The 22,725-nt window shown below is 45.0% G+C and overlaps 1 protein-coding gene across 1 annotated transcript in view; it reads left to right on the top strand.

Annotated features, from left to right (window-relative positions):
• CHPF (chondroitin polymerizing factor) overlaps positions 1 to 12,493 on the top strand; it is a 36,922-nt gene extending 24,429 nt beyond the window's left edge. The window contains exon 4 of the mRNA XM_070728437.1: positions 8,234 to 12,493. Within this exon, the coding sequence (XP_070584538.1) occupies positions 8,234 to 9,499 (1,266 nt within the window). The 3' untranslated portion in view covers positions 9,500 to 12,493. The remainder of the gene's footprint in view (positions 1 to 8,233) is intronic.
• Positions 12,494 to 22,725: the final 10,232 nt, after the last annotated feature.

Raw genomic sequence — 22,725 nt, forward strand, 5'->3', positions numbered from 1 at the left:
CCCTCTGTTCCCCAACTACTGAAAATGTATCTTCTCTAACGTGGGCAATGTCAATCTGCTTTGTTTTTTGTTTTTAATCCAATAGAATGTTGGAAATTGATTGATTGATTGATTGAATTTATATGCCACTCATTCCAAAGTGGACTCAGAGTGGCTAACAAGTGAGATAAATACAATGATATTAAAAGACAATCAAAATTACATAATAAAATCAGTAGTATAATAACAATAAAATAATAACTTTAAAAGAACCATAAAAACACACTAGTCAATCCTAATTCCAGGCCTGCCAGAAAAGCCAGGTTTTAATGGCTTTCTGGAAGACCGGTAGGGAGGAGAATCTCTGGAGGCAATTGATTCCATATGGTTGGAGCCACCACAAAGAAGGCTCTTCCCCGAGGTCCCATCAACCAACATTACTGGGCAGACAGGATCTGGAGAAGGCCGACTCTGTAGGCCCTTACTGGCCTCAATGAGGTATGAGGCAAATAAATGAATTATTTAAAGGGGCTATCCACTCATCCAATAGCAAATTAGTAATCTTTGGTTAATCACAACAATTGGGATCTCTTAGTAGCCACAATTCTGGCACTGCGGCATAGTGGCGGCAATTCTGGCACTCCAAGCTGCCATTGTTAAGCCAAATACCCGCAGATCATTACGCGAGGGCATTACGTGGCCTCCATTTGCAACCTCCTGCTGGCTTCCCCGCCGATGTTGCTTGTCGGAACCGACAAAGTTGCCAGTGGTGATTGTGTGATGTGGGGATGCTGTAACAGCTGGAATTCTGAGGACCTGTTATAAGTATCCCATGTTCAGTGCCATTGTCCATTCCAATGGTGCCTGAACAAGTGGTTGTTAAGCAAGGACCATCTGTAATGCTTCAAAAACTGAACACACAAAAAAGGGACCAAATTTAGCATGTGAAAGAAATTCTGAGTTTGAAAATCATCTGGATCAGGCCAGGGAGGAAAGGAATGCAGGAAAAGTCCTTTATTATTATTATTTATTATTATTTATTGGATTTGTATGCCGCCCCTCTCCGCAGACTCGGGGCGGCTAACAACAATGATAAAAAACAACATGTAACAATTCAATTTAATAAAACAACTAAAAACCCTTATTATAAAAACCAAACATACACACAAACATACCATACATAACTTGTAATGGCCTAGGGGAAGGAATATCCTAACTCCCCCATGCTTGGCGACAAAGGTGGGTCTTTAGTAATTTGTGAAAGACAAGGAGGATCCTTGTCCTACAAGGATCCTTCCATGGATCCTTATAGGAGAGGCAAAAGGTTGCCCCCTGTTCCAATCTGGAACCGCTTCCTCCAGTCTCCACATCTAAAATGAAACTGCTGTGAAGGGCCTGGAAAGAATTCCAGAAGGCAAATTCTACCAGCTGGTTCTTTCTAAACAGAGAATATTGACGTCTATATTTTCCTGTCTGCTTCTTAGCCTTCCTTGTCCCCTGCTACATTCTTAACTCATTAAGCAGCACAGTTAAAGAGATTATTTTAGTCTTGAGTGGCACATTGGTAAGTTGATCTCTGTGTTCTTTGAATTCTGAATGGTTGGTTTTCTCCTGAAAATCAGCCATGTAGGAGAAAGGATCAGATTTTGAAGGAAAATGTGGGGTTTATTTGCTTGCTTATGGGCCTCATCTTTCTCCTGACCACCGTTCCTCGCAAAAGCCTTTCCTTCTACTCAAATTACATTTGATAATGCTAATGCAATAACAAGAGATGGAAAGGACTTTGGAGTCAAGCGGCCCACAATCTTTCTGGTTTGGCAGATGGTTCTGTGTGGGATGGCGGGTGTTTTTGCTTGTGCCCATCGCTCACACAAATGGAGCTGCGCATGCGCCCATCAACCACTTGCACGACCCGATTCCCAATAGTCTGGGGGTTGGAGACCCCTGTTCTAGTCCAACCCAGTGTTCAAGCAGGAGACCCAATATAATTGCAGACAAATGGTTGCCCAATCTCTTCTCGAAAACCTCTAGTCATGGAGTGCTCACGATTTCTGGAAGCAAGTCATTCCATTGATTAATTGTTCTGTCAGGAAATTTCTCCTTAGTTCTAGCTCAGGGATAGGCAGAGTTGGCTCTTCTAAGTCATGTGGACTTCAACTCCCAGAATTCCTCAGTTAGCATGATTGGCTCATGAATTCTGGGAATTGAAGTCCACCAGTCCTAGGTTCCATCCATTGCTTCTTGTCCTGCCCTCAAGTGTTTTGGCAGCCTCTTCTTTGTGGCAGTCTCCCAAATATTGGAAAACTACTATCATGTCACTCCTAGTCCTTCTTTTCATTACACTAGACATACCAAGTTCCTGCAACCGTTCTTCATATATTTTAGCCTTCAGTCCCTAAAACATCTGTTACTATTTTCTGAATTTTTTCTAGAGTCTGAACTGTCTGCTGCCTCACATGTCCCACAGAGTTGGCCTTCTCTGAGTCCCATCGGCCAAGCAGTGCCAGTTGGCAAGACCATGGGAAGGGCCTTCTCTGTGGTGGCTCCATCCCTCTGAAATCAATTCCCCTCAGAGATCCATACTGCCACCACCCTCCTGGCCTTTCAAAAGGCTCTAAAAACACAGCTTTGTCGGCAGGCCTGGGGCCATTGAGCGATAACACGCTCCTCCGGCCAGTAGTATGTTAGTAGAAATGAATGAGTGATGGATCAATGGCTTTATAATATTTGGGGTTTTAAATTGTATCTTTGTTTATCTCTGTAGGCTGCCCTGAGTCGATTGGATGAAGGGCGGCCTATAAATTCAAATAATATATATATATAAACATTTGGAGAAATATTCTTGATTTGCAGGGATAAATGAGTAGGCAGAAGAAAGATTAACCTTCCCCTCTCCACCCCCTCTAAACAGACATAGAACCTACTTACTTTGATCCTCTGATGGACCAACAAACATGCAGTTTTCAGTTGATGTTGGCTTCTGAAAGTTTAGATTGGGGTATCAAACTCGCGGCCTGTGGCTGGAGGCATCATGCGCTGGCCACGGCCACCTCTCGGTTTAGGGAAGAGGCTGAAGTCACAATAATACATCACACGGTGGGAATGAAACACCATGATCTTAACACCCCTGGTTTAGATTATATTTGCTGACATTTCCCTAGGTTAGTTCTTTTTAAAAAGTGGAACTTAAAAGTGTTTTGCCTAGATAAAATCCCCCCCCCCCATAATTACTTGTCCCATTGAATCTTACTGTGTGCATTCTTATTGCAGTTTCCTTATTAGAAATTTGGCAAAGGAGGAATGTAGAAGTTAGCTTGCTTCAGGAAAGCTAACAGATGAGTCCAGACAGGAGTCTGTTGTTGCTAATTTCACTGCGCTGGCTCCCAAAATTAATCTTGACTCATAGTCTACAACTGTGAATTCTAGAAGCAAAGAAGTTTTTGGCGTGACTGATGCCTTCAAGGCTCTGCTATTAATCTTTTAGTTTATGTAAAACCAGAAAAATATGAAGACACAAACACATGCTTGCAAAATATGGAATCAAGACATTGTCAGTTGTAATACGTCATGTTTCATTTAATAGCATTATTACTAATACTTTTCGCTATTACAGGTTTTCTTTCCTTCATTCTATTGCTGTGAATTAATATAGGTCTATTGCCTTGGGTTATAATACACATTTAAGTGATTTATTTCTAGCAAGTCTCCCCTATATTTATAAACGGTTTCATATAACTTGTGTGCAGTCTTTCATAAAAATGAAAATACATTTTAAAGTAACTGGACAAAAATAGAGAAAGAAGAAAGAAAGAAAGAAAGAAAGAAAGAAAGAAAGAAAGAAAGAAAGAAAGAAAGAAAGAAAGCCTGTCCTTTTAAGGAAGCTGTTTTCAGTGGGGAATAGAAAGAGAACATACTTGGATGAATTAATTCTTAGAAACCTCCTTGGCAAGGAAGCATGGCTGGTATTCAGTTGTCTCCAAGATAAGGTGTAACTGCTGACCACTGTCTGGTATCTGAGTAGATAAACTACAGGGGTGACTATTTTATTCTAAATAATCAAAGGATCAGGGGGCTACATCCTAGGAGAAACGGTTGAGGGAGCCAGGCGTGTCTAGCCTATTGAAGAGAAAGATTAGGGGGACATGATAACTATCTTCCAGTACTTGAGGAGCTGTCATGAAGAAGAGAGGATTGAGTTATTCTTATTCTACAGGGCACCAGAGGGCAGGACAAGTAATGGATAGGATCTTGTCAAAGAGAGATCCAACCCAGGATAAATTTTCTGACAATGAGACCAATTAATCAATGGAATAGCTTTCCTCCTGGGGTTGTGGATGGTCCATCACTCCAGGTTTTCAAGAATAGACCGGACAACCATTTGGGTTGGTAAAAGGCTCCTAGAGGTGGTCTACAACAGTGTTTCCCAACCTTGGCAACTTGAAGATATTTGAACTTGTTGAAGTCCAAATATCTTCAAGTTGCCAAAGTTGGGAAACACTGGTCTAGAAGACTACCGAAGTCCGTTCTAGCCCTATGATTCTGTAATTTATTGTGTCTGTTCCTAACTAAACGAATCTGCCACATTTAATAATTAGAATATATTAATTGGGCAGTTAACAAAAATCCAAATGCTATGATCTTTTCCCTGAATGTTGAAAAATAGTTTCCAAAGGGTAATAAATGTCATTTTAAACCTCCTCTGGTAAATGTTGTGCTAATCTCACTCCTAACGTTATTTATTTATTTTATTTTTATTTATTTGTTTTGTCCAGTACACAATAATACACAATGAAGGTTGTAGAGGATATATATGAGTAGAATGTATCAAAGAGAGTATAGGAGTAAAATATAATTAGAGAGAATAGCAGAAAATAGAAGAGATAAAAGAGATAGAAGAGATATGATGGATAGAAGAGATAGAAGAGATGATATAGGAGAGACTATAGGACAGGGGACGGTAGGCACTCTGGTGCATTTATGTACGCCCCTTGTTGCAGAGTAAGATATAATTTATGGGTCATTCTCCTCCTGTTTTAGATTTGGATCTCTTTCGAAGCAGTGAGCAAGGAGAAAGTGAGGGGAGGTTGCAGTATTAAAGCATCTTGAAGTTCTGGTGCTAATACTGCATCTAGTCTGCTCGGGGAGTTTTTATGTCTAGACCAACCATTTGACAGAAACGTACACCCAGAGGATTGTGTAATAATAGAAGCAAGTACGTTTGTGCAAGCTTTGATGGCAGAGCTGAGCCTCGGGCCAGATTAAATTGGAATTATTTTTGAGGAATCGCTAATTTGACACGTACATGCCATCCTAATTAGCATTCAGTAGCTAATGTGGCATAAATTAAATGCAATATACCATAAAGAAAAACAGACAGTGGAATTTTAGTGCTGTGGAATTGAAGACCTATAAAAAGGAGGCTTGGCTTTAAGGCTTAGTGTCTCAAAAATCAACGTCTCCAATGTTGTTCGCGCTGCAGGATGATGGCGGAAGGCTTCTGCAGACTTCGATGGATGTTTCGTAATGAAGGTGCTACTTAGAAAATTGGGTTGTTTCAAATGATTCCTCATCTGTGCTCAGTAGTTTCTTTTCCTGCCCAGTTGATTACAAAAATCAAATGTACAGGGATCCCTCATTTTTCGCGGGGGATGCGTTCCAAGACCACCCGTGAAAAATGAATTTCCATGAAGTAGAGGAAAGATATTTTTTTATGTATTTAACGAGTATTTGGACTTTTAAAACCCACCCTTTGCATTAAACAGTCCTTCTATAATGTTTCTCAGCTGGAACTACATGTGACATCTTACCAGTTTTTTAAATAGAGTACAGTAGTACCGTAGAAGAATTTTATGAATTTTTAATGGATTTAAAATGTTCAATGGATTTAATGGATTTAAGCCCCCTTTGAAAACCCGTGAAGTAGCGAATCCGCAAAAGGTGAACCGTGAAGTAGCGAGGGATTACTGTATACATTTGTCCTCAAGATATCAAAATAGGACAATTATTTTGAGCACTGCTCTTGGCTGAATGCATCATGTGCCTTTCCCTTCCATATTCTGAGTAGTCCATCCCTGTGATGGTGGACCTATGGGACGCACACAGAGCCATATCTGAGGGCACACCAGGCATTGCCCTGTGTCAGCACCAGTGCACATGTGCACATGGGCCAGCTGATTTTCAGCCTTCCAGAGGGCGGGGGGGCATTTTCCACCTCCCGGGACTACCAGGAAAGCCTCTGGAGCCTGTGGCTGGTGAAAAACAGCCCAACGGGCCTACTGGAAGTCCAGAAACTACAGTGAGGCTGGGAAGGCGGGGCGTTGTATGCATATACAGTGGTACTTCTACTTACGAACTTAATTCGTCCTGTGACCAGGTTCTTAAGTAGAAAAGTTTGTAAGTAGAAGCAATTTTTCCCATAGGAATCAATGTAAGAGCAACTAATGAGTGCAAACCCATTAGGAAAGAAATAAAAGCTCGGAATTTGGGTGGGAGGAGGAGGAAGAAGAGGAGGAGGAGGAGGACAGTCGCTGCTGAAGGAAGGTGAGGGGAATAAAAAAAATCCAAAACTTTAAGGCTTTAAAACAAAAAAGAGGGACTCTGAGGCAGCGAGGAGGAGCATGTGCCTCCCATACACCCAGCACGAGGCTGCCTCCCATACACTGCGCCAGAGAGAGAAACCCAGGGGGAATGGCAGGAAACTGGCCGGGCCTTCGTGCTGCTCTCAAATTCCCTGGGAAATTTTTTCGGGCTTGGGTTCTTAGTAGAAAATGGTTTTTAAGAAGAGGCAAAAAAATCTGGAACACCTGGTTCTTATCTAGAAAAGTTCTTAAGTAGAGGCGTTCTTAAGTAGAGGTACCACTGTATGTATGTTTTCGGAGAAAACAGTGAGTGAGTGAGTGAGTGAGTGAGTGAGTGAATGAATGAATGAAAAAAAAGGTTTGCCACCACTGGTCTATGCTATGAAAGCAAAGAGATACATCACTTCCAGGAAAATAGTAGCTCACGCCGGCAGAATTAAGCGAAGCAATGATTGAGGTGCAGAGAATGCAACCCGTTCTCACGTTTTGTCAGAAGGCACTTAAATGACACGTGTTGGTCCAAGAAGCATATATCTGTACAGACCAACATTGCTGTGATTAAGCTTTGGTGGGATTGTATATATTGGATCAGTTAAGAAAGAAATTACAGCGTGCAGAAACCACATTTTCAGTCAAACAGCAAAGAATAATTGTACTATGTAGATGTTAGTTTTGAATGCAAGCATCCCAGGCTCAGTCAAGGCAATTCGAAAAGGAATAGAAATTCTAGTGTAAACAGAATAGAGTTAGAAAAAGTGATTCGGTTTAAGATTATTTATTCTAAACAGCTTTTTAGATGTTTAGATTTCCCAATTTTAGCCCTGGGAGAGGGAGATGTGCTATGATTTGTGGACATGCTGCCACCAGGTGGCAGAACAGCATAAGGCTGCAATCCTGAGTGTTTTTCTGATCCTACTTTCCTGCTACTAAGCTGAGAAATTCAGTGGCCAGCGTGGGGAGGGAATTGTAGGAAGTGGCGTTCATTCTGGGAAATTTGAATTGGAGTCAGTGTGCAGACTTGGGGTAAGACTCCACCTTTTCTTCCCCCTCCTGTATATTGCAGCAACAAATTTGGGGCAGGGGTTAGCACCCTAATCAGTTACTTTATATTTAATTTATTGGAAGGGATCTTGCAGGTCATCTAGTCCAACCCCCTGCTTGAGCAGGAGATTCTACACCACCCATGGCAGTCCAATCTCTTTTTGAAAGTGTTGAGTGTTGGGACGTTCACAACCTCCACTGGCAAGCTGTTCCACTGTTTGATTGCTCTGACCGTCAGAAAGTTCTTCCTTATTTCCAGGTTGAATCTCTCCTTGGCCAGTTTCCATCCGTTGCTCCTAGTCTGGTGCCCTGGAAATTAGTGTGACCCTCTCCTCTCTCTGGCAACCCCTCAAGTATCTGAATACTGCTATCATGTCCCCCCTGGACCTCCTTTTGGCTAGACTATCCATGCCCAGTTCCTGCAACCTTTCCTCGTATGTCTTGGTTTCCAGTCCCTTTATCATTCTGGTTGCTCTCTTCTGTAATTTTCTCTTCTGTACTTTCTCACTCTACGGGTGAAGTCTGTTACTGTCCATGAGAATCAACGTGGTTACATCCTAGTATGTCTTAGGGCCGTTTTGAAGTTCAACCGAGAAAATGTTTCTGACTTAATTTTCTTAACCTTGTTTTTGCAGCTGGAGATCCAGAATACCAGCAGTCTTTCTGCGGATGGAGACCTGAGTAACACGTGGCCTATAGGCATCCCTCCACCTTTCCAGCCAAAGACCCGTTTTGAGGTGCTTCACTGGGATTATTTCACCGAAGAGGCGGCTTTCTCCTGCGTGGATGGGGCCCCCAAGTGTGAGCTCCAAGGGGCAGACGCAGCTGACGTGGCTGACGTGGTGGCCGCAGCCGTGGAAGAGCTGAACCGCCGATACCAGCCGGTGCTACACGTGCGCAAGCAGCAGCTACTGAATGGCTACCGTCGTTTCGATCCTACCCGGGGCATGGAGTACACCTTGGACCTGCAGTTGGAGGTGGTGACCCAGAAGGGGCACAGCCGTTCCTTGGTCAAACGCGTGCATCTCTTGCGCCCGCTTAGCGAGGTCGAGATTATCCCCATGCCCTATGTAACGGAAGCCAGCCGCGTCAACGTCATCTTGCCCCTGACGGCCTCGGAAAAAGACTACGCCACCCATTTCCTTGACATCTATGCTGCCGCGGCCTTTGAAAACTCCGAGAATGCCGTCTTCACCTTCCTCTTCATCTACGATCCTTTCGAAGCCCAGAAGGTGGCTCAGAACGATGTTTTTGGGGCTGTCAAAGCACACATCACGGAGTATGAGCGGCGCCACCCTCAGGTGAAGATTCCCTGGATCAGTGTCAAGACGGACGTGCCCTCCCAGATTAAGGTGATGGACATCATCTCAAAGAAGCACCCCGTAGACACGCTCTTCTTCGTTGCCGGAGTGAGCACCGAAGTCACCACAGAGTTCCTCAACCGCTGCCGCATGAACACCATCAACAGCTGGCAGGTCTTCTTCCCTATCCACTTCCAGGGTTACAACCCCACCATTGCTTTCCACAACCAGCCTCCCCCGCTTTCCGGCTTGGACCTTGTGCGTGACGCCGGCCATTTTGATCGTGAGGTTTTCAACGAAGCTTGTTTTTACAACGCAGACTACATGGCGGCACGCACCCGGATGGCAGCCGATGCCCAGGACAACGAGGACCTCCTGGAGACCATGGACATCTACGACCTTTTCGTCAAGTATTCCAACCTACACGTCTTCCGGGCGGTCGAGCCTGCCCTGCTGCAGCCCTTCCGGCCCCAGGTCTGCAATCCCCGTCTGAGCGAGGAGCAGTATCACCGTTGCGTGCAGAGCAGCTTGGAGGGCCTGGGCTCCCGGTCCCAGCTGGCCATGGTGCTCTTCGAGCAGGAGCAGGGCAACAGTACATGAGGCCAAGCTCTCCCCTGCCTCTCTCAGCCCATCCGCTTCCCGACGTTCACTTCCCGACGTGGCCGAGGAGAGCTGAAGAGGACTGCTTAGGCTCTGAACCTCGGGCGTCCTGGGCTGGCTTTTACCGATGGCACTGGGGGTGGTGGAAGAGAAGGGAAACGGGCGGGGTCCAATCCCACCCCGGGGCCGTCTTGCTCCGTTTGTCGAGGAGAGGCTCGGCCTCCCTCCCAGGAGACAAGGGCCTGCAGGCTGGATGGCTCGGGGCCCAGTTCCTGCTTGGTGGCTGCCCACAAGACAGCTAGCAGGGTTTTCAGAAACAAAGATGGAAAGGTATGGGGGTTGTGTTGATGCGGAGGAGGCTAGGGGTCTGGTTTGTGGGACCACTGGGGACGCAGTGCTAGCCAGCCCCTTTGGGATTGCTCGGTTTGGGGAGCAATTCAATCGGTCCTTTGGACTTTGGTTGGCAGCTGCTCATTAATGGGGTGGGAGGGCTGAGGGAAATTCCTGTTGTATTCTATTTGTCCTGTGACACCTTTCGTGGAAACCATGACTCGGGCTGCTTTAGCCGCTGCTTAGGATCAAAGGGGAAAAGGAAGGAGAGCTCAGCTGCCCCTTAGGTCAGGCTGGTTCTGGCTCTGAGGGGCCAAGCCCCATTTCCGTCCCGGCCTGCCGCCATTTTGTTTTCTGCTGCTGCCTGCCATTTTGTGTAGGTTACTGTCTTTGCAGCCTGAGGCCCCTGCCCAGAACTCATAAAGGGGCATGTGTGTGGCCCAGCCTGGCATTGGATCAGGGAGCCAGCAAGCCCAGGATGGGATTATATTTAACGTGACTTCAGCGATTTAAAAAAACAAAAACAAAAAACCCTTACATTTTAATAAACTGGAGTGAAAAGCAAGGTGCGTGTTGATACTTTTTCTGTTATGGCTCTGTATATGGCAGAGAGAGATTGTGGAGCAGATGGGGACTATTTATACAATGGAACTTTTGGGAAATCAGTGTGCGCTCCCTAAAACTGGAGGAGAGCAGCTGGATCTTTTAAATGAAAGAGCCCGAAAAGAACAGCTGTGGAATTAGCATCTTAGGTTTTACTATAGGTCTAAAAAGTACGGAAAAACGGATACCACCAACTGCTGCCTATAAATCGCAGTCACCCTTTGGCTATGCTGCTCCAATTTTATAGAATATTCTCCAAGCCTATTATTTTCTGTCGGAGAATAGTTATCGGTAGAGCCTTTGTTAGTCGGTGGGGAAAAAACAAAAAAATGGATTTGGAAGCTCGGTTGAAACGGGAAGGCAAGTCCCCAAAAGAACCTGTGGGATGAGGGGAAAAAAGGTCATGGCAGGAATATGAAGGACTGGGTGGAGGATAGGTGAAGATACCAGAGCTGAAGGAAGAATATTCTACTCAAAGAAAGAAAGTGTAGGGCAGAGGTCCCCAACTCTTGAGCTGTGGCCAAAATCTCTAACTCAAATGATGGCTTCGGCCTGACAGGCTGCGGCCTATTCAGAGCTAAGCTCAAATTGCGTGAGTGGCGGGCCAGTGGGCACTCATGCACATGTGCATTGGCCTACTCATGCAAGTCGAGCTGCATGCATGCACGCCAGCTCGCCTCTCACGCAAGGGCTGAGTGTCTGCGCGCATGGGCCCTCTACTCGTATGGCTCAGTTCCCCTCTTCTTCCCCCCTTCCCCTCAGCCAGGCTGGTAATCTGCAAAGATTGGGGACTAATGGTGTAGGGCAGGGGTAGGTAAAGTCAGCGCTTCTATGACTTGTGGACTTCAACTCCCAGAATTCCTGAATCAATCATGCTAGCTCAGGAATTCTGGGAGTTGAAGTCCACATGTCATAGAAGAGCCAACTTTGCCTACTCCTGGTGTAGGGGATTTCCAGGCCCAACATGCTACAGTAGAACACCCAGGAATCTCAGGAGGCTTTCAAAACATTCCTGTGTTGCCCACCATGAAAGCGTTACGTCAGTTTAGAAGTGTCACTCCTGTAAGCTTCCCTCATCATACACATTTCACAGAAATGCATGGCACTTTCTTGGGATTTGGGGAACATGTGCGCAATATTGAAGTTTAAAAAGGGAGGTTATATTTTTCATAGCCTCTTTTGGGTGCCGCTGTGGCTTTCCTGCTGTAGATGTCTTCGATCCAAGATTCTTTAACACGCTGTTTTAAAGCTATAGATAATCTAGGTTAATTGTTGAGATCCTGCATCCATCCATATATATACCGGTATATGGGGAATTAAGTCATTCATCTTAAGCTCAGGAGATAGAACAGAATCAGTGCTATTCGGTGCTGTAGTCCCAAAATTAATTTTCTTGGAACAATTTTGTGTACTAGAAGGAAAGCTGCAGCTTACCCATATGACCACAGATGCTCTGAATATGTTTAAGAACCTGCATTGCCAGCAAGAACAACTTGTATAGGATATATGAGAATGAAGCCTCCTTTTTTACTTGGCTTGACTCTTGGTGTCTTCGTAGAGACAAGTGTGTTATTTTTATGCCAATAGTAATGAAATAGCTTGCTACTGTCTTCTCCCAGGATGACTTTTAAAGAAAAATACCAATCTAGCTTATAGTTCTGATATTTTCTGGCTGTCTCTTTTGCAAATAACAATCAAGTTGAATTCTGGTTATCTTTCTGGGATTGACCAAGGCTGACCACTTTAATGAAGCCAAAGTGACCTCTAGTTTTCAATTGTTTGCTTTCAAGTAGAATGTATTTGTGTACATGTATCTTGCATCAAATTCAGAAACAAGTGGGAGTCCAGAGTTGATGTGAAAATCATTGGGACACAATTTGAACATTTTTCATTTATAGGCAAGACTGGCTAATAGATCAGTACCCTATTTGTTTAACAATCTTGACAACATTTTGGAGAGCTCATTATAAACACGTCTTTCACATTTACTGTTCAATGTTTGTTAATATAGAGAAATGAAAGGGCATCCTGTCACCCAAATAAAGAGAGGGATTTAAAATGCTTCTGTTTTGCTTGGCTTCATTTCCAATATTCATCTTAAACTACGTAGATTGATGAAGACCCAGCTGGTTCTTTTAGGAGTCCTTGAGTAGATCTGTAAGCCCCTTTGAAAGGGTCCTCCAAAGGAAGTTCTAAGGATAAGCAACATCTCCAAGTATTAAATTGCAGTTTTCCAATGAAGACAAGACTAAGAGGTACAAAAAGAAAAATCTTTCTGCAAGACAACTCTGGCAAATCACTTCTTTATCATTTTTAGGAAACTAGATGGATGCGTTTAGGATGTCAAGCTCAACTTGACGACTATTTTCATCTTTTTTAAGGAACAGGATGGTTTGTTAATTGAATATTGGAACATATTTTGATTTACCCTAAATAAACACTTAAGTTCACAATTAGACAAAGGCCATTTTTGACACTAACTTTTACACACTTTTGCTAAGAGCTGATAACATAGTTGTTCCCATTGCTCCCTTCAAAATATGTTTTTTCCAAACACTTGGAAAAATTGGGAATTGGTAGATCCACCCGCAAGAAGCTTCATCTCTCCTTTTTCCAGGGACTGAGGTCTGGGTGACAGAAGCAATTTAGTGCTGTTAGGCAATTGTTGAATAATCTAAGATGATGGTGACATTTGTAATCCCATCACTGAATGCCCAGATGAGCTCAAATTGACAAAGTTAGCCTGAGAACTGGTCATTTCCTTTACGTGTTTCCCCAATTCCACTCAATTGTAAACAGCTCACTTGTCTGCGTCATTTAAATCTTCCTCACATGGTTATGTGAATCTTTTGTTTTGAAAAGGGCAGATGCCAGCATGGCACACTTCATATTAACTTCTGGTTCATAACAGTAGAGATTTAATTAATCTGTAGTTAAAAATAAAATAGCCATGAAAATAATTCTTGATAGTAGCAGTAGCACTTAGACTTCTATAGCACTTCATGGCGCTTTATAGCCCTCTCTAAGTGGTTTACAAATGACAGCATATTGCCCCCAACAATTCGAGTCCTCGTTTTACTAACCTTGGAAGGATGGAAGGCTGAGTCAAATTTGAGCCAGGATTGAACTCCAGACTGGGCAGATTTACTTTGCAATGCTACATTCTAACCATTGTGCCATCAGTGAAAGAACTCCAATACAAAATAAGAGGTTATAGTTAACAGAAATAATTAAAAGGTGTATACAATTAAGAGGTTTGTGTGATCAACTGAAATCTGGATTTTTACACGCCTCATTTGTAATAAATATAGAAGAACTACCCAAGGGTACTCCATCCAGATAGCTGCACCTCAACACTGATTCATATTATGCAACCTCTATCAGGTGAAGGAAGAAAAAACCTTGTATATAAATGGAATTATTAGATTTGAAGCAAGATCTTTTCTTAGAACAATGTAGTAGTGGGTTCAAAGCATATTTGCAATTTCTCAGGACTTCTGCGTCCACTCTTCTAGGTCTCTGTTCTCCGTACTGAAGGAGCGGGTCCAGCAGTCACACGGGGTTGCTCATGTCCAATCCGGTGGAACTGAGCCTAGTGTTAAAAAAGCTTGCTGGATCCGCCCCTTCCCCAGAATTCGCTCAGTTCGCATATCCTGCGGTTGTATTGTGATAGCTCGTTCAACATTCTAACACCTTCCCTTCGATCTTTCCTTCAAAAGTAGTAAGAATTGTTTATCCTTATTTGTTTACTTGCACTAATAGCGCCAGCCGTTTGTGGCTCGGCTTTTTTCCTTTGGGAGAAGTTGCGGTTTCGTTTTCCCCCGGCTGTTTTGCCGTTTACGATCCCCGCTGCCGCTTGTGGATTCCTTTAATCCTTTGGCCTGGAGGTCTTGGTGCAAGTATTGCTTCATTGATTTATTATAGTACTATTGTTAAAGGGCTTAAGAAATACCTCCTGCGGAGTGAGACGCTTGTTTCTAGTCTCCTGGACTTAGTCGATCGCTTCCCCTTTAAGAATTCTATTACGGAGCGATTTTTCGGCGCGAAGGCCTTCGCGCCCTTTTTAAATTTAGGCCTCTCGTGTTGGCCTTCTGCCAGCCGCGTAGGCCTCAGTCCACCGCTTGGATCCCGGAGTGGGCTTTGGGACGCTCAGGCTTAATTCTCCACCGGCTAAGCCTCCAACCAGAGTGCCTTGGTTACTTTAATTAAAGTTTAGGGAGGCTGGCCACGCTGTATTTGGGGACACGAACTCTGGGTTTGCCCAGATTGCCCTCAAGTCTCAGCAGCTCCGAGGCCTAGGAGCAGGATCCATTCCTCTTGGGAAGTCTTTGAAATTCTTCTCCCTAATTATTCAGTTTTTTGGCTCAGCCTTGTCTTCTGTTAATTGTCAGACTATGGCTACTTTTCCCAAGAGAGGCACCACTCAAGGTCCCAGAGAGGCCAGGCCTACAGGCGATGAGATTACCAGTATCCCCCAGGCCTCGACCTCCTCTTCTTCAGGGGCCCGCCCCTCGACCAAAGTCACCAGGGCCGAGAAGAGAAGGGACCTAGCCCTACAAAAAATCCATGACAAATCAGCAAAGCGTTTGAAAGTACAGGCCCAAGTACTCAGTAGTCATGACCCCCCAGAGGCTTCTAATCTGCCTTCTTCTGGGGTCACTGTGTTATCTCTGGATGAGCCAAACCTAGACAGACCCCAACCTAACCTATGGGGAGTAGGTCCAGAGGAACCAGATATTATTGAAGATTCCTCCCAGCCAGGATCCTCCCAGGCCCTCAGGGATTCTTCTGCCATTCCTGCTGATATTTCTAGTTTACCTCCTGAATTCCAATCTATTTTTTCTGTGTTATCCAAGGCCATTGATGCTAAACTCTCTTCCATCAATGCGCTTCCCTTACCTCCTCCACCTCCTCGTCCCTCCCGCCCCTTGGGTTCTTCCCCAACGGTTAGAGCTCCTATTCAGGATGAATCAGATTCCTCTCAGGACGAATATGAGGATATGGAGGAGGATGAGGATCCCTTTCAAGGCCTCTCAGATGATGAGGAATCCCAAATAAAGGTTCCTTCTCCAATTACTATTTTTCCCTCTCAATTGTTCAAATCTCTCCTCCTCAAAGCTAGAATTTCTACGGGATTGGCGGCCCAGGAGAAACAGGCCTCCACATCCACTGATCCCCCGGAGGAGAATTTACCTTACTTCACAGAGGAACAGGAGGATAACGAGGTAATTCCTATGCCTAAATTGTTTAAAGATGCCTTACTTAAGCAGTGGGATTTCCCAGCCTCTGGGCTTAATCCCACAACCAAGGACAAAAAGTTGTACAAACTCTCCTCTTCCTATGAGGAGCTCCTATCCTTTCCTAAACCGGATGAACCTGTCAAGATCCTTCACTCGGCGGCTGCTGTGCCAGGCGAAGCAGAGGAAGTCCTCCGCCCAGAGGACAAGCGGATTGAACAGATGCTCAAAAGAGGATTCACCGCAGATTCCTGGGCCATTAAAAGTTCTGCAGCGGCTTCCTTTTTCTCCAGAGCCATGCTTCTGTGGCTTCGCCAACTTCAACAGCATATTCCTCCCGATGACTTGAGAGGTCAACAAGACTTCAACAAGGTCTTTGCAGCTGCTCAGTACGTGGCTGATGCCACTTTACAATCTACTAGATTTTCTGCTAAGTCTATTGCAGCTTCTACAACGGCAAGAAGACTCCTATGGCTTCGCCCTTGGCAAGCAGGAGTACGTCAGAAGTGGCAGTTATCTCTGGGACCCTTAAAGCGCGACCTTCTTTTCGGGGATCTTCTGGATCCACTCCTCACGGAAACCACGGACAAGAAGAAAGTATTGGGTCCAACCACCAAAAAGGCTACCAAAACGCAGTCCTTTCGTCGCCCAGGGCGTCAACAAGATCAAGCGGCTTCCTATCAGAGATCTCCAGGTCAGTATTCCCCCCGCTTTCGTTCCCAAGGTAGGAACTCCAGGGGCAGAGGTTTTCGCTTCCAAAGGGGAGCGTCCTCTAACAGGGCTTCAAAAAAACCTAGATGGTAGTTTTTCCTCGATTCCCATAGGTGGCCGCCTAGCCCATTTCGCCTCTAATTGGCGTCTCACCTCCAAGGACCCCTGGGTCATTGACACTGTTCAAACAGGCCTTCTTTTAGAATTTACTTCTCCCCCCCCGAAACGTTTTATTTCCTGCCCTTCTCCCAGGTCCTCCTCAGATTGTAACCGTATGGAGGAGGCCATTTCCCACTTATTGTCCATCAGAGCCATTCAACCGGTTCCCCCCGGTCAGAAGGGTCTAGGTTTTTATTCCATCCTATTTATGGTTCCAAAATCCTCCGGAGGTTGGAGAGCTATTTTGGATTTAAAGAAGCTGAACCTATTCATCAAATATAGGAAGTTTAAGATGCACTCCTTATCATCTATTTTGGCCGCCATCCACCCGGGAGATTTCATGGTCTCTTTAGACCTCACTGAGGCCTACCTCCATATTCCTATAGCCAAATGCCACAGAAAATTTTTACGTTTCTCCTTTCAGGGCAGGCATTTCCAGTATAGGGCGATGCCATTTGGCCTTTCCTCGGCCCCTCGGGTCTTTACAAAGCTCTTGGGGTCCCTGGCGGCCTATATCCGGGCGTCTCCCATCCACATTTTATGTTACCTTGATGATATTTTGATTCATGGGAACTCCCTAGAGAAAGTGAAAACAGACCTTTCTGTCACCATGTCAGTTCTACAGGACCATGGATTTTCCATCAACTTTGACAAAAGTCATCTCCAACCTTCCACATCCATTTTACACCTGGGATCCGTTATTAATTCAGAATCCTCCCAGGTCTTTCTCTCTCCTGAGAGAAAAATCAGTATAGGGGAGTTAATTTCAAGCATTTTATCTCAACCTTCAGTTTCCATAGTATCCCTGTCTTCCCTTTTGGGGAAGATGGTGTCATGCATAGGCATCATTCCCTGGGCTCGCCTTCATGCTAGGGAACTACAGTGGCTCCTATTACCCTTTCAGAGATCGGGGCACAGCAACTCGAGTCGTCGCATTGTCATCCCACCAATGGTTCGCAGATCCTTCAAGTGGTGGAAGTCTCCGGCCATGGACAAAGGATCCCCGTTCAGGTGCCCGGATCAATTTGTCATCACCACAGATGCCAGTCTATCGGGATGGGGCGCCCACGCCCAGGGGATGATAGCCCAGGGCACGTGGTCCCCGGAGGAAGCTTCCAAGCCAATCAATTGGCTAGAGTTAAGAGCCGTATCCCTGGCTCTGAAGCATTTCTCTCCTCGCATTCCCAACCGGCACGTTCTCATTCTCACCGACAACATTGCCACAAAAAGCCATATCTGCAGACAGGGGGGCACGAGATCCAAGGCCCTCATGAGGGAGGCCCTCAAGTTAGGCCTTTGGGCGGAAAAACATCTTCGGTCGCTCCTAGCCGATCACATCTCGGGGAGCCTCAACGTCCAGGCGGATTGGCTATCTCGAGCAACGATAGACCCAGGAGAGTGGAATCTCCATCAAGACCTGTTCCATCAGATCAGCCTCAGATTCGGCCTACCAGTTCTGGATCTCTTCGCGACCAATGCGAACGCCCAACTCCCTCGCTTTTTTTCCAGATTTCCATCCCCGGGAGCGGAAGCAATCAATGCCCTCCGGAGCCCATGGCCTCCAGGCCTACTTTACGCATTCCCTCCAATTCCAATTCTCCCGGACGTGATTCACAAGGTCCTCACCGAGAGGGCCCGAGTAATCCTAATCGCCCCTCATTGGCCCCGCCGGCCCTGGTTCGCGGATCTCCAACAGTTGTCCGTCCAGGACCCTTGGCGACTCCCCGTTTCGGGGGATATGCTGCGGCAGGGGGCCTCATTCCATCCAGACCCGGAGTGGTTCCACCTCACCGCCTGGTTGTTATCAGGAGAGACTTAGAACTGCGTGGCCACGACCCCGATACAGTGGAGGTCATTTTAAAGGCCAGAAGGGGTTCGACCAATCGAATCTACGACCATACGTGGTCCAAGTTTCACCAGTGGTGTCTACAGGAAGGACTCTCTCCCCTGTGCATCCCCATACACAGGATCATTTCCTTCCTTATGCAAGGTTTCCATCAAGGACTTTCCACCAGCACCCTCCGGCGTCATCTGGCGGCCATTTCCTCTGTCCTAGCGGGGCCCCGCAGACAGCCTCTCCGTTCCTTTCCAGAAGTTCAGGAATTCCTCAAGGGTATAGCCAACCTCAGACCTTCCAAGGTCCACAGGTATCCATCCTGGGATTTGCCACGGGTTCTCCATTCCCTCACGCAGGCACCATACGAACCCCTAAAATCGGCGTCCCTCAGGTACCTATCCTTTAAAGTAGCATTCCTGGTGGCTATTACCTCTGCCCGACGCATTTCGGAGCTGGCTGCCCTCTCAATCAGGCAGGACCTCTGCCAATTCCATCAGGACAAGGTAGTCTTGCGACTGGACCCCACCTTCTTACCCAAGGTCAGTTCCATGTTCCACAGAACACAGGATATTGTCTTACCTTCCTTCTGTCTCCAACGGGACCATCCCTTGGCAATTAGATGGCACACCCTGGATCTCATCAGAGCGCTGAGGATCTATATCCAACGCACAGGACCCTTTCGGAGGTCAGAAGCACTTTTTATAGCCTATCACCCCAGAGTCATGGGTACCAAAGTGTCTTCAACAGTGATTGGCCGTTGGATCAGAGGGACTATATCTAAGGCCTACGAGTCGGCCTCCCTTTCAGTTCCAAAGAACATTACAGCGCATTCCACCAGGAGCGCAGCCACCTCGGCCGCTTGGGCGACTCAAGCCCCGTTGGAGGAGGTCTGCAAAGCAGCCACTTGGGCCTCGCCAAATTCCTTCATCAGGCACTACAAGATTGACTCTTACGCTTCAGCGGACGCTGCCTTCGGCAGAAGGGTACTCCAATCCGTTATCTCTCACGATAGCAATCTAATCCCACCCTAGGGACCATCTATTGGGTATGTCCCATGTGACTGCTGGACCCGCTCCTTCAGTACGGAGAATAGGCGTTGATTGCTTACCTGAACGCCTCTTCTCGTACGGTGAGCGGGTACAGCAGTCACTTCCCGCCCTTGTATGTGTCTTCTTTACCTTCCTATAACCTTTCTTCCTCTAACAATGAGAGTTGAACACTACAGAGCTTCACAGCTGAGCCTAGTCTATGGATTCGCGAATTCTGGGGAAGGGGCGGATCCAGCAAGCTTTTTTAACACTAGGCTCAGTTCCACCGGATTGGACATGAGCAACCCCGTGTGACTGCTGTACCCGCTCACCGTACGAGAAGAGGCGTTCAGGTAAGCAATCAACGCCTATTTTATACCTAGCAATTTTATTAAAGGTATTTTTTTTAAAGGTTCTTTGCCAATTTACACTCAGCCATTAAAGGGAGTAAGTAGCATAAACATTTTATTAGTCTGGGGACTTCTCTTTGCCAGACAGGTTTAAGGAATGGATGTACAGTACAACTTATCTGCTGAAAGACCTCTAATCTTGATTCCTGAAAGAGAAGGACTTTAAATAATAAAGGCTCAAATCAATTTCTATAGAATTTATGGAGTAGTCCAATTGTTTGAGTTGTCATTCCAGCCCTCATTGTTAATTCTCCAGCAGCACGTGAGGCTTCTGTACTGGTATGAAATAGTGAGGCAACTGGTGCCTCCTCTCAATCCCCCTCCCCCAAAGATTTAGGCCTTCAGAACGGATTCCTTGAAGAACCAACTCACCGGAGCATAAGATTGACAGAGCTAAGATGACTCAGCCTATCAAATTTTACACAATTTTTAAAAAAAGTTATTTAATAGTCATTTTAATACCTTTTAAAGTCATCCTTTAAAAAATATTTATTATTTTTATTTGTAGGCCACACATCTAATAGGACTCAGACCATCTTTTATCTGTCTTTACAGTTTTCCTTGTCCTCTTGCTATCTACACCTCCACCTCTAACCTCTTGCTGTTCCAACTTTATCAAAAGCTACACCTTTTGGGAGTTGTTTTCCCTTTCTTTTTGTAAGAAATGTTGAGTACAGAAAATGTACTCTGGAGCGGGTCAAAACTTCCCTCTAGCTTCATTTTGCTACAAGTACTTCTGAATCCATGTGGAATTTCTCCAACGAATTCATCTATTGAACTTGTTAGCAATGGAGATACAGGTAGTCCTTCTCTAGAGACCACACTTGGAACCAGCAAATTGGTTAAGAGAAACAACTGCTAAGTGAAACTAAGTGCTTAGAATCTTACTTCAGCTTTCCTTTACCTTACAGACCTGCGATAGGAAATGCAAGGACTAATTGCAAAGTTATTTTTTAATCACTGTCAGAATAGAATAGAATAGAATTTTATTGGCCAAGTGTGATTGGACACACAAGGAATTTGTCTTGGTGCATATGCTCTCAGCGTACGTAAAAGAAAAAGATAAAGATAAAGTAAATGCAAATGGTCAAAAATGATGGTCATTTTAATACAGCATTATTAAGCAGAATTTCTTTTTTCCAAAGCTGCAAGATGGTCAAAACTATGTATTAAAAAAAAATTAGGGGGGGGGAGATGTAAAACTGTAAAACTGGTCTATTAGCCTTAGTCCCTCCTGGTTTGGGGGGGGGGAAGAATGAATGTTATTGCAGGGGGTTATGGAAAATGGAAAAGCACCTTTATTGACCAAAAACCCCCCACCCCAGAGTGTATGCAAAGGATGCTCTTCTCTTGTCAAAATGATTCCAGGGTTAGAATTTTAGTATTCTCTAAGTGCATCAACAAATACAGCCATATAGGCAATCTATTTTTTTTAAATGACCCTCCACTGGAGAAAGACATCCAGCTGTTTACTAATTGGAAGTGGCCTTTGCTGAATGCCAGTTGTCAGAGGACTGTGTCTTTATGCTGAAGTTTAAAAAAGGATCCTTCTTCACTTGATGGATTTCCTTTGGAGGTATTCTCCACCCCCCCAACTCTTAGTATCAGGGTTTGCATAGCTGTTTTGAGGGGTATTTTTTAAAGGTAAGGGACACATTCCCTGCCTACCCACCCATAAAAACTACAGCCGGAATTTGCCCATAATTAAGATTTGGAAGTCCCACAGGTGCTTTTTCAAGAGGTAACTTGACTTTCTGTTTTTAAATATATATATATATAGTGTTCCCTCGATTTTCGCAGGTTCGAACTTTGCAAAAAGTCTATACCACGGTTTTTCAAAAATATTAATTAAAAAATACTTCACGGTTTCCCCCCCTATACCACGGTTTTTCCTGCCCGATGATGTCATATATCATTGCCAAACTTTCATCTGCCTTTAATAAATATTTTTTTAATAAACTTTAATAAAGAAACATGGTGAGTAATAATCTAAATGGTTGCTAAGGGAATGGGAAATGGCAATTTAGGGGTTTAAAGTGTTAAGGGAAGGCTTGTGATATTGTTCATAGCCAAAAATAGTGTATTTACTTCCACATCTCTACTTCGCGGAAATTCGACTTTCGTGGATGGTCTCGGAACGCATCCCCCGCGAAAATCAAGGGAACCGTGTATATCTTTCACTTGAGAGCTGAAGAGGCTTCTTGGATGAGGAGCAAAACCTCTTCAAAGAAAAACCAGAAAGTCCAGTTGCCTCTTGAAAATGCATCTTTGGGACAACCATGTCACGGATGACTGAGAACCTCCATAGACATTAAGAGGTTTCTGAGGTGGAAGGAGGTCACTTTTCCAGCAGCCCCTGGGAGCTGTTCTTTCTTTGGGCCGCTGGACATTACGGATGCAAAAGTAGGGAGCCAGGAAGGAGCTTGTTCATTGGTTTCTGCTATTTTTGTGCTCCTCTTCCTCCTCCAAAAGACTCCAAGCAGCTTCTTCAGCCATCTGTCTGCTGTCACCATCACGATGTTGGCAGAAATACTCTTTTATTCAGCCAAAGAAAAACAGATATTAATTGCAATATTTTCACTTCCATAACAGCCTTTTTCTGGTAAAAGCCAAGGCTTTTTTCTTTTAGAAAAAAGAAGAAGAAAAGCAGGGGGTATAAGGGAGAAAAAATTAAGAGCTAAAGAAAAAAGAAGGGATTTATTGGTGGTACTCCTATCCTCTACATTTGTGTAGAGCAGTGGTTCTCAACCAGGGGGTCGGGATCCTTTTGGGTGGTCAAATGACGGTTTCACAGGGGTCACCTAAGACCATCAGAAAAGACAAATTTCCCATGGTGTTAGGAACTAAAGCTTCTATTCTGGTGTCTTGGAACATATTTTTACAATCCGACCAATCAGGCGTTTACAGTGGG

Source organism: Erythrolamprus reginae, chromosome 1 (genome assembly GCF_031021105.1).
Source record: "Erythrolamprus reginae isolate rEryReg1 chromosome 1, rEryReg1.hap1, whole genome shotgun sequence".
Lineage (NCBI taxonomy): Eukaryota > Metazoa > Chordata > Lepidosauria > Squamata > Dipsadidae > Erythrolamprus > Erythrolamprus reginae.